Raw genomic sequence first — 13,021 nt, 5'->3', positions numbered from 1 at the left:
ATAAATGCTCATTTCAAATACAAAACGGAAACAGGGTGATTTGCAAAAGCTGGTATAGGCGAATTCATAATATTTTGCCAGGTAAACATCCCAAACCACCTGCAGTGGCGTGCGTTTAGGTATTCAATCAAAAATAATTTTTGAAACTAATACAGTGTATTTCTTTAATGCCCGCCCTTTTATTTTTTGAACGGGTCAACTCAAAAAATTGAAATTTGGGATAATGAAATTAATGCATGAATACTTTATTTTGATGTGAAATTGACAGAAGAACTTTCAAGATGGCTACTGGGCGTCATCAGGGAACAAAATTAAATGGAAACGGGGGTCTTAAAACACATCTTTTTGAAGCTCCTGACAAATGCTTCACAACCCTAGAATATAACGTCAATATCTTCAACTATTATGATTGCATGACTACATTGACATTTAACTACATAATATGAGGTAACAAGCTTGAGGTCAGTTCAGAAGATGCACGAAATGATTGCCTTGAACTACTTGACATATGAATAGCCTATCCGATATTTCCCGCCAAATATTTTGGAACACAGTAACGTCAATATCCCTACAAATATTTATCATTCTCTGCCGTATATCCAATTTTCAAGCGGGTTCAGTTTCGTATAACTTTTGATTCAAATAGCCCCATAAAAAAAGTTCAAAAGTGTAAAATCTGGCGAGCGGGCTGGCCATTCTGTAGGACCTCGACGGCCAATCCAACGACCGGGAAAAGTAGTATCCAAATAGTTTCTCACTTGTCTGGAGTGATGTGGTGGTGCTTGGTGCTCCATCTTGTTGGAATATAAAATCCATATCGAATTCATTTGGATTCGTCTCGACGATTTCAGTGATGAGAGGGTCAACAGTAGTTTCCAGCATATTTAAATACAGTTCCCCTGTTAGCGAGATTCTATGTATAAGTAAATCCCATATTTAATAAAATAAGTGGTCATTGTAAAATTCATCCAAATCATAATAGACCTTATCAATTCAAATGTCGCTTGATTTTTTCCTGAGAATAGTCAAAGAATAACTGTTCAGGTGCATAAGAATTTTATTGTACACCTTTATTCCATTGTATACCAATGAATCCTTTACCAATGTTGTGGGCAGGGGAAGTCTGATCAAGTCTAGACGTGTATTATAGTGCGGCTCTTTTGTATCAACATGACCAGATATATTTTTGTAAATCAGACTTACTGTTTCAAGGATTAACAGAGAGATTATCATAAGGATCAATTGTTCAATGAATACTGGTTTGGAGTGTTCTTAAACTCCTCAAATAGTATTTTGACATCTTTCATTTTGAATGCCGTGTTGTTCCAACACAGTTGCAACAATAGTTCTTTTTTACCTGTACTTTCATCAATAGTCGAAGTCACTTAATGATATCAGCTTTTCCCAATACATTAATTGGTATTCTTCCAATTTTTCTGATGATAACTTGCATTATTTAACACAATCACAAAGTTAGTTGGATTGAGGTCCAACATTTGCTCAAAATGTTATCCAAAAAAATCGCCGTTCCAATGTGGGTGATAATCAGTTGCTTTCTTTTTGCAGAAGGCGACTTTATTCTGATAGACCAGCTTTTTGAAAATTCTTGATGTGAATTTGTAATGTTTTTGACGTGCCACATCTTTCCAAAAGTATATTCTTTGTTTCGGTTGGTTTCCAGGTTTTTGCCGTGGTCTTCTTTGGTTCTTTGCAGTTAGAACTTCGAAGATTGTAACCAAAGAAGACCACGGCAAAACCCGGAAACCAACGAAAATATTGACGCCAGCCGCCAAAGCCCACATTGCTATATATTATTTTCTTCGTTAATCTATGTAATCATGACGTCTTCCTTTTTCCCAGCGGAAATTGAAAATATCTCAGGTATGCCAGACTTAACCAGGTAAGCTGTGCAGGTATGTGTTACATTAAAAAGTGCTTTTCGTAGAAAGTTTTGAAAATTTTAGTCGAAATTCAAAAGCAAACACAATTTTGGGTGTCGTTGAAAAATAATGTATCTATCAATTATAATTGCGAGTGTTCCATATTTTTGTTACTCACCGTACAACTATATGAAGTCTTTTGAGATTTGTTATATAAAATTATACAACAACATTGAATGTTTTAATAGACTCAGTTATGTACGCCTATGGAATAGCTGTAAATGATTTATTACTCTGATGCTCAAAGAAATATACTATAATAGGTAATGTAATATTGTACCAGTGGTGGATCCATGAAGGGTAAAAGGGTAATTACCTCTCTCCAAAACTGGAATACCAAAACCGAGTTGGGTTCATTTGAAAAGCCGCCACCATTTGGCAACATCGGTTATAGCTAATAAAGGACAATGAATCTGTTACCTGTATGAGACAAAAGATGACATACTTCAGAGGCGTTCTGTTTATTTATGTTCCGAGTTCCGAGACATTCTGTGATATATGACATTTTGTGCACCTAACCTATCTTCCTCTATATAAATAAATAACAAAACAACTGTTGTTTATGTGGCTTGTGGAGGTGGTGTTGAACTGTAATTTATATTTTGCCTTAATTGTTGATTTATGAAGATAATTTTCCTTTTTTAAAATAGAATATCTAGGTACGTATATATTATTTCAACTTGATATATGCGCTGTTGCTAATATGTGAATTAGAAAGAAACCTCTTTAAAAATCAAAACCCAACATTTGAAACATCAATTTGAATACTTTTCGAAGTGAATTTGAAAAACTCATGAATTAAACTTGACTTTATTTTGTTCAAACTTGCATTTGCTGTAATAACCCGAATTTAGGAACATTCCCCATTACACCACACTTTGTTAACTAACTTCTGTACATTTTGGACTTTCGTATTTGTATGAAAATTTTCAAAACTTTCGAACAATTTTTGGTATAATTCGAATTTGTCTATTTGAAACGGCATCTTAATTAAACAATTCAACTTTGGCGTAAGTGAAATAACGATACTATAAACAATAACGTGCTTTGCTTTGCTTACAATACCTCAAATCGTCAATCGAATCGAAACAATAGACTGACAGAAGAAAATCAGACAAGTGAATAGCGCCCGGTGATTCCCCTACTCGCAAAAATGCGTTTCGTTTTCAAACATAGACAATGTGCGGGTTGCCATATGTGTAAAAAAGTAAATAACTACTGCTGACGTAACTACCTCCTAGACCCCCCCGGGCTCCATGTCATCAAAAATAAGCAAAGCAACCCCCGCTGTCATATGGTGTTTACGTAATACTTGAACTGCTTCCTATCCCCACTCCAGCTCTGAGTATAACAAATATTCAAACTTAGATCTACTGATGAAACGGTTGTTCTGTTTTGAATTACATCTCAACGAGGAGGTAGAAGTGACAAGTTTGAAAACTAGCTTTGAACTTTGCCTTCTCAAAAAAATCGACTCGATATATTTCTGATTTTTACGAAGCAATAATAATCTTATAAATAAACGAATGAGTGATTTGAAATAATGGCATACCATTGTAGGTCCCTGTAACACATGATTCAAACAAGATAGCGGATTGAATGTCAATTTGACATTTTTTTCGATAATTTTGTAAACTCTCAATCGTCAACAGAACTGTTTTCAAAGTATGGGTGAAAAGGAAGGTTATCTACCATTTACTCGAGGTTTCGAAACGATATGTATTCATCACACTTCAACTCCGAGTGGAAACGAAATTCCGTGTAAAGATACTGTGGTTCCAATAACAACTTCCAATATGTGTAAGCAGGAGAAAATGAAAGGTCTTACGGTAAGTAGGAATTAGTCTATTTCTCTAAAATGCAGCACAAAAGCAATTTATGAATAACAAGGGTATCGGATCGATGTGGATTTTTTAGATTTATGTTTTTGATGGTGTTTTGAACAATCCTACCAACTTCAAGCTGGGTGCGACTTTTTGTACCCTCAGACGTCTAAATTGATCGGAAAAATAAAACACGCATACTCTTATATAGCATCTTCTCTGACGAGTTGAAAACGAAGACAAAATAGTTAACGTTTGCTAACCTAACCTTGCACTCGGAGAGATTATTAATAACGATCTTGAGGCCTTTGCAAAAGCTGGCTACTTATCAATCCTGACAAGTCAAAATTCATGTTGTTTGGAAGTAGATGTCAGTGTCAAATAGTGGAGAACTCTATCAATATTACAGTGAATAATAGGCAGTTGGAAATGGTAAAGGAAGCAAGCAACTTAGGAGTAATTATGGACGCTGACTTGAGATTTGAGAAACATATAAATATATAATTACAACGGGCGTACTGCAATCAGAAAATGATATACAATAATTGATATTTGCGAACCATTCAAGTTAAAAAATCATTATGTGAAACATTAGTTTTATCAGCCTTAAATTATGATGACTCTCTACGGCCCCAATTTAACAACACTTCATAGGAAAAAGATGCAGAAACTTCAAAAAACACATGTCTGAGATTAATTCACAGTATCTAAAAACTCTCTACGGCCTAATTTAACAACACTTTTTAAGAAAAATATACAGAAATAATGAAATAATAACAAAACAAATTCCTCCTTATTCACACAATAAAATAACTAACCGTACAGATATACATGATTTGAATTTCAGAATCGAAGGCCTACTGACTATACTTTCCTTCAGATTCGAATATTGTTGTAAATGATGCCCTAAAGAAAATATCACCGGCCGCCACTGGTAGTCATAAATCAATTGTGACGTAGCTAAGAGCGCGCGAATGTTCGATGTTCGCTGCCGTACAAGATGTGGCGAGAATAATACTACCGGCTTCGATGGAATTTCGAGGAATTTTGCAGCGCCTTCGATTGCCAAATATAAGCGCCATCCACTCGCCCATCGAGACAGTCACGTGGAAGTTACAGTGCGGTAAGCGGAGCGATCTAGTAAGGCGATAGACATTCGAACAATACTTGAAGTTTTAGTTGAAGTGTTGTTTGTATTTGAAGTGAGATAAAGTTGAGTTTTATTATTGTTCAGTGTAGTCAATTATTGGTCAACCCACGGGGAAAAACGTAAAATTTGGTGTCAGAAGTGGGATTCGAACCCACGCCTACAACGCATTTACTCAAACTTGTTAGCACCACTGATGATACCATTGAGGGTCGAAACAACGCTGTATAGTGTTGAATCATGAATACGTTGTGTTTGAGCTATGGTTTACAACCAATATATTTTGTATTCAGGAATATATCAATTTCTGTTGAAGAAGATTTATGTTCCTTCGGGTCGGTAAATTATTGATTTATTATAAATATTAGAGAAAGTTTTTGGCCTTCCATTCCCCCATCTTTATATAAAAAATGTGGGAATCTTCCGAAGAAAGGAAGGAAGCAATCAATTTCAAAAATTAATGCTTTACAAAGTACCTTTCAGACATAAACCGGAAGTACCTACTTTCGAAACGAATACTTTCATATGAACGTTAAATTATACGAAAAACACTTTTCTCTATTCCGTTTGTGTTCTGAACAATCGTAATGGGATCGAATCAGATATCATTCACAGGATTTCTACACAATATAAATAATGAAAGAAGTAAAATTCCACTTACATGGAACACTGTCATCCTCATTGCCAGACAACGGATGTTTTGCCGTAAGACACCTGCCTTATTGGCTCTTTAGTCACAAATACGTGTAACATTATAAGAAAGAACACTCAATTCGTTTATAATTACGACTTTTCATCACGGAATTGGTTGAATCCACCCATCATCGATGACAGTACGTAAATAACATTCATTCGCTCATTTGATTAATTCCCAGCCATAGGAATCTTGTTTAAATTGAAAGGGTATATTTTAGGAATGCTTAATTTTTGGAAAAGTTTTTGGCCTTTTACTTCTCCATCTTGATACAAAAAATGTGTGAATCTTAAAAAAAAGGAAGGCAGCAATCAATTTCAATAAATAATTCTATTTCACATATAGGCTGGCTATAAATCTAATCATCTAAAGGAACAATTTGTTCAGGTCAGTATCAACTCCCTACACTAAAGGTTAATGGAATACAACTACTCCCCCTGGCTAATACCATGAAAGGGGGTTTGATTATATCCGACAGGTGTCAGTGCAAGATTCTTCACTGAAGTTATTCCTGCATATGCAGTTGGCGATACAACTGCCTCTGTTAGGCCACTCGTCAGTGCAAGGTAGTGTCTATCATCAACAAAAAGTCGATGATTTCCGATAATTGAAAATCGAATTCCTTCAGAGTATCATTCCTCGAACTAGGCTGAAGCGGACAACAAACAACAGGTTTGTCATCGCCCCATCTGCCTGTGAACGAGGTAACCAACCAATTAAGATGTGTAGGCCGAAAACTTTCTTTCCCAAAAATTAATGTCTCCTAAAAATATACCCTTTCAATTTATAACATTAATATTATAATATTAATAATTAATGAAGCTTCATCTCAAAAAAATCAAAGAATAAATTGAAATAGGTACGGTGTTTTGATGTTTAACAGTGTATTATGGATTTGTTAACAGGTACATCAAAAAGCAAGAATTCACAATCCGACTAGAACCGCATTGGAAAAAATTTTAAGCGTCCTGAACAAAACCAAGTATAGTCTGTGTTTTTCATCTGGTCTGGGAGCTATAACGGCCGTTGCTGCGGGTTTGCTAAAATGTGGGGATCATATCGTATGCACTGATGATGTATATGGGGGCACTTCTCGTTTGTTCTACGAAATGCTGCCACCATTGGGAATAAAAACTTCGTTCGTGGACTTTTGCGATATGAAGAACGTTGAAGAGGCCATCACGCCCCGAACTAAAGTGAGTTATCTGGATTTTCAATCTCTCTTTAGATAAATTGGGAAGAAATAATTAAAATTAACGATTAAACTCTAGAAAAATAAATAAATGAAATTACAGTATGTTGTATACTTACTTACCCCTCAACTGAAACGGAAGTCACAAGTTTCCAACCCAACGGTGTCGAAACTATATTGCCTCCCAAAAATCCATAAACTGGGAAAATCAATGCGCCCCATCGTGTCAGCTATTGGAGCTCCTACCTACCAAATAGCGAAGTGGCTCACTAAAGAATTTGAAACCTTGTCTATTGCGGAACCAGGTTTCAGTATAAAAAACTCTTTAGGGTTCATACAACATACAAAAAATATTGTTCTGCAAGAAGGTGAGATTTTGGTTTCTTTTGATGTTAGTTCATTATTTCCTAGCGTCCCAATTCCACAGACCTTGCAATACCTAAGGGAATTACTAGAGAAAAATAATTTCAATAATAACGAAATCGATGAATTCGTTTCTCTTACCAATTTGTGTATGAAACAAAATCGTTTCCAGGTAGAAGGTTGCTTTTATGAACAACAGGAAGGAACGGCCATGGGAAATCCCTTGTCCCCCTACCTGGCAGACCTGTTCATGAGCAGATTCGAAATGGAAACTAAAGAAAAGTCAAAGTATTTTCCTAGGATTTGGCTAAGGTATGTGGATGATATTTTCGCGGTATTCGATACCAAAAAATCGAATATCGAGGACTTTGTTTCCTTTTTAAATAATAGATGTCCATCAATAAAATTCACGTATGAATTAGAAAATAAGGGACAACTACCATTTCTTGACGTTTTGGTAATGAGGAGCAAAGATGGAGGGTTAGAATACGATATATTTAGAAAAGAAACAAGCACGTACAGGTATATTCCTCACAGTTCACATCACTGTGGACAGCACAAACGTGCTGGGTTGAATTTTTTGGTGCATCGTCTTTTGATTTTCCCTCTAACACATGATAGGTCCACAAAAGAAAAACGTACAATACAGGAAATAGCAGCCACTAACGGTTTCCCGAGGGGTATTGTAGATGACATAATTCGGAAAAAGAAGTTTAGGTTAAGAATGAACGAAATCTCGACTTTCAGAAAGGACAAAAACCAAGATAAATACATCTCAGTTCCATACCACCAATATACGAAGAACTTTGGAAAGATTTTCAAGGAACTAGGTATGAAGGTGGTTTTCAAAACAAGTCATACACTGCAGAGCCTTTTGGGAAGTCCAAAAGACAGAGTCGAGAATTCGGAAAAGTCTGGAATTTACGAAATTGAATGTAAGGACTGCGATGCAAAATATTATGGACAGACAAAAAAATCTATTAAAGTGAGATATAAGGAATACATAGTACACTTAAAATATGGAAGACCTGAAAAATCAGCAGTCGCCCATCATATTTTGCAACAAAACCATTCCATAGACTTCAATTCTTTAAGATTAGTTAGACAAGTTAACAACAACAGGCAACTAGATGCCTATGAGAATGTAGAAATAAGTAAACAATAATATTATGAATAACGATAACGGACCAATATCAAATAGCATACTATATAGCTTGTTGAAATAATATTGTTGGGTTTACTGATTACTACAAAAAGACACATTGTAAATATATTTAGATAGGCAATATTGTGAAACTAATTTTATATAGCTGAAAATTGTTCTATATATAGCTGTAACATTTAAACATACATAAGGACATATTGTAAAATAATAGAAAGGCCAATTGTGAAATTAATTTAGGGTGGTACACTTGTATGGGTGGTATTACTGATTACCTACCTGTATGATGTACCTGAATAGCACAAATAGCTTTAGTTTTGAGTAGTTCTAGTTTTATCTTCCTCATGAAGATGATCACTTGGTGATCGAAACACGTGTCTTGGTGTAAAAATAACGATTTGGTGTTGGGAAAAACTCCAGTAATATTTTATAATTTATAGTTTGCCTTAATTGTTGATTTATAAAGATAATTTTCTTTTTTTAAAGTAGAATATCTAGGTACGTATAAATTATTTCAACTTCATATATCATATGCAAGGTAAAATATTTTTAGGAATGGCAGGTAAAGTTCTAGGCGTTGTTGCCGATATGTGAATTAGAAACAAATCCATTTAAAATCAAAACCCAACATTTGAAACATCAATTTGAATACTTTTCGAAGTGAATTTAAAAAACTCATGAATTGAACTCAACTTTATTTTGTTCAAACTTGCATTTGCTGTAATAACCCAAATTGAGGAACATTCCCCATTGAGACGTAGGACGTAACTTTGCTCTGGAACTCTTTTACCAATTATTTTTTTTAACTTTTGCCATGTTGAATGACACCTTGATTTCAATGATATTAATATATTTTTTTTACCGTGATTATTCAAGTTGATCTGGACCGAGAATCCCACGAATCCGAAACTGAAAGTAATCGATATGTGTCGAACAGTCGAAGCAGCCAGGAGTCACAATATCATGGTGGCCGTAGACAGCACATTCCTTACGCCTTACTTGCAGACACCGATTGATTATGGAGTTGACATCGTAGTCCATTCATTAACTAAGTACATGAATGGCCATAGTGACGTTATAATGGGATGTGTATGCACAACAAACGATGATATATATAGGAAACTCAAGTATGTCCAAGAATGTTAGTATGTGTTCCTTAAGTAGTAGATAGACTGAAAAGTTCGTAGGCTAACACACAGATAGCGCGACTAGTATTGAATCTATATGATTTATAGTTAACCCTAACCTTCAAAAGACACGTGTACACATTTTACAGCTGTCGTATAGTCGAAGTAAACGATATTGTGCACACGTGAAGTTGGCGGCACTCTCAAAGGCCAAAAAACCAATACATAGAAATGAGCCGGTGGCGAACTAGTCCACGTGGACTGTCGACTTGGCGGTTCGTATTGGATATTTTTTACTGAACGAGTTTTATGATTGGCTGAAGAGTCATAAAATTAAATTTGAAGTCATGTTACGGTGACGAATAGAAATCGGGGAATGCGGGGATGGTTATCGCCGTCGTGTTCAGTTCAGGAACTGATCGCGATTTGAGTGTTGAAATTGGATATTGGTGCAGTTATGATCACTTAAAATTTTTGTTTTCTGCTTAAAATGTAGCGTCCTTGGACAAGTACTAATAGTAATAACGAGTGTGTTTACAATGCAGACTTTTTCCAGTGTAGTGATTCCAATAACGATTGTGAACAATGCGAAAAAGAGATACTATTGAATATAATTCAGATGCATTTAAATATTGAAACACAGATTATGTTTCAATGTATATTAGAATCTATATCTCAAGTTTGGTTTCGAGGGTAACAAACTATTACAAACAACATTAGATTTGACCGAAATCCCTTTCTCAACTGTTCGTAAAATAGTCAAAAACAAAACTTATTAACGTAAGATGCGATGTGATACATGATTACCAAAACCTTCAGATGTGCATCTAATATAATCATTGAAAAAAGAAATATACAAATGTTACAAAAGCAATGAGATTCCTACAAGTGAAGTCATAAGGAAGAAATTGAATACTTCCGGACATAACGTGGGCTGCTGTGACAAAACGCTTCAGAATTGGATAAAGAAATTAGGATTTAGATTTAAAATAATGAAAAAACGTCAAGCAGTTATGGAAAGCAGAAGAATAGTGGAATTGCGTAACAAATACTTAGAACAAATAACTAAACACAGACAAGAACAACGGCAAATTTTCTATTTGGACGACACTTGGTATGACACTCATGACACAGTTACGAAAGGGTGGACTGATGATTCGAGAATGTATACGCCTAACATGCCTGCAAACAAAGGATCGCGACTAATTGTGCATTGCGGATGAATTAAAGGATAAATAATCATGGATACCCGCAAAGTGAAGTTGATCGAAATAGTTGAGGCTCTAAAGATATTAAAGGAACGTTTTGGACATATCGTGCATGAATATTTGGGTAAGCAAAAGCTCTGGTCAGAGCTCACGAGCTCACAATCAACCAAAAACAACATCTAATTCGTAATTCTGAGCAGTGTTTTAAGCTGTTCCGCCGTTAAAAACCGGAATTTAGGCGTCCATATGTGACAATGGATGAAACATGACTCAATCATTTCACACCAGAAGAAAACGATCATCATCTGAGTGAACTGCACGTGGTGAACCACCTCCAAAGCGTGCAAAGAAGCAACTGTCGGCTGGAATGGTTATGATGTTGGGATGTGCATGGTATAATATCCATCGACTATCTTGAAAAGGGAAAAACTATCGACATAGCGTAATTCGAACATTTTAAGGACGAAATCGCGAAAAAACGGCCCCAATTGAAGGAAAAGAAAGTGCTGTTTCATCAAGACAATACACCGTGTCACAAATCAATGAAAATAATTGACTTGTTCCTGTTCTCACACCTCGAGAAAATGCTCGTTGATGAGAATTTTATCGCCGATGAAGTGATAAGCGTCGAAATTGAGGCATATTCTGAGGGTAAAGACAAATCGTACTGTAAAAACGATATCGTCGATATAGTCGCCTTAGAAGGCAACTGTAATGAACAATAAAATCAAATTTTGACAAAAAAAATTGCTATGTGAGCCTACGAACTTTTCATCCTTACTTATTACCTATCCGTGTAACGACCACCCAGAAGATTTCGAAATTAGGTCATCATTACGTATTATTATTTTTATTGTTATTAGTATCATAATATTTTAGCGAAGGTAAAGGAAATTCGGGGAAGGGGCCTAACCAAGCCTGCGGATAGGCGCGCCTGCATCATCTTTCCTACACCATGGGGTAAGTGATCATTGTCGTATCTAAGTGTAGCGGGAGCCATGAGAACGACCCCCCAACTGCAGCACTTGAGGTCCTACTCGGACTTCCACCATTGCACATCTACATACAAAGAGAAGCTCGACTGGTGACACACAGGCTAATGCAGGGGCGAACCCTAATCAGCCAGTTACACGGTGCAGAATACTTGAAACTGTATAATGAACTGAAGGCAGATCCAATACTAGGAATGCCCGTGGATAACACAGTTCCGCAGTACAACTTTCAAAAAGATTTGAAAATCATCATACCAAAAAGAGAGGACTGGCAAAACGGCTCAACGGTAAAAGGGTAAGAAACTTGGTATACAGATAGCTCAAAGACCCAAGAAGGAGTGGGAGCCGGTATATACGGAGGCAGAACAAAGACGATGATCGCACTCAGCCTCGGACATAACGCAACTATGTCCCTGGCAGAAGTAGCGGCCATCGAACACTGTATAGGGAAAATGAAAGGGAGAAGGTCACAAATTAAACCCTTGCCATTTTTTCCGACAGCCAGGCGGCAATTGAAGCGCTCAGCTCATTTCAAGTCTTCTCAAGACTGGTGGGAAGCTTAAAGAGCTAAGTACCCGAAACAGGGTCACTCTAGCTTGAGTACCCGGATATGAGGGTCACAAGGGCAATGAGGAGGCCGATGTTCTAGTCCGTGAAGGCGCATCCAAAGCTATGATCGGCCCAAAACCCTTCTGCGGGGTAGCGAAAGTATGTATGAAGACATCCATAAATTCATGGATGCAATCCGAATTGATAGATTGGTGGAATGAGCTCCCAGGAATGAGGCAGGCGAAAGAGTTCATAAAGAAACCATCGCCCAGATTCAAGGAAGACCTGCTAAGACATAACGGGTTGTAAGGGTGGTGGTGGGTCTACTAACGGGGCATAGCCGACTCAGGAAACATATGAGCAACATGGGTCTGACAGAAGAAACCCAATGCAGGTTCTGTCAAGAAAAGAAAGAAACCGCACTGCATGTGCTCTGTGAATGCGAAGCGATAGAGGCTGAGACACGCAAGATGCGGGGAAGAGAAACCAGAGGCTGCCAGCTATATGAAGGGGTCGGTGTCAAGGCTATGGAGTCTCATCAAAGAGATCAAGCTAGACAATGAGCTCTAACAACCATAGAGAATCACAATAGATTTGAAAAGGTCGCAGTGAATCAGGCCATGGGTTAGCTCCCCGACAATCTAATCTAAGTGATCATTGGGTCCTAGAATCATGTGCTCTAAGCAGACGTAATGAGTCCAAAATGACAGCCTTCTGCATTAATCTGCACCTGTCACCATCTGTTTTCGTGCATGAAAACGCAATAAATTGATGGATGTAGCTGTTACTACGTGGTAGGAAATCATAATGAAGAAAAGAGAAAT

At 36.7% G+C, this 13,021-nt stretch overlaps 1 protein-coding gene across 1 annotated transcript in view; it reads left to right on the top strand.

The window, feature by feature from the left end:
- The first annotated feature begins 3,523 nt into the window (after positions 1-3,523).
- LOC111513250 (uncharacterized) overlaps positions 3,524-13,021 on the top strand; it is a 36,153-nt gene continuing 26,655 nt past the window's right edge. Inside the window, exons 1-3 of the mRNA XM_074174908.1 lie at positions 3,524-3,769; positions 6,510-6,800; positions 9,198-9,462. Of these exons, the coding sequence (XP_074031009.1) occupies positions 3,608-3,769; positions 6,510-6,800; positions 9,198-9,462 (718 nt within the window). The 5' untranslated portion in view covers positions 3,524-3,607. The remainder of the gene's footprint in view (positions 3,770-6,509; positions 6,801-9,197; positions 9,463-13,021) is intronic.

Source organism: Leptinotarsa decemlineata, unplaced genomic scaffold, assembly GCF_025532065.1.
Source record: "Leptinotarsa decemlineata unplaced genomic scaffold, Ldec_3_MD MMD2_P_RNA_scaffold_12, whole genome shotgun sequence".
Classification (NCBI taxonomy): domain Eukaryota; kingdom Metazoa; phylum Arthropoda; class Insecta; order Coleoptera; family Chrysomelidae; genus Leptinotarsa; species Leptinotarsa decemlineata.
This window is presented reverse-complemented; position numbering and strand designations above follow the sequence as displayed.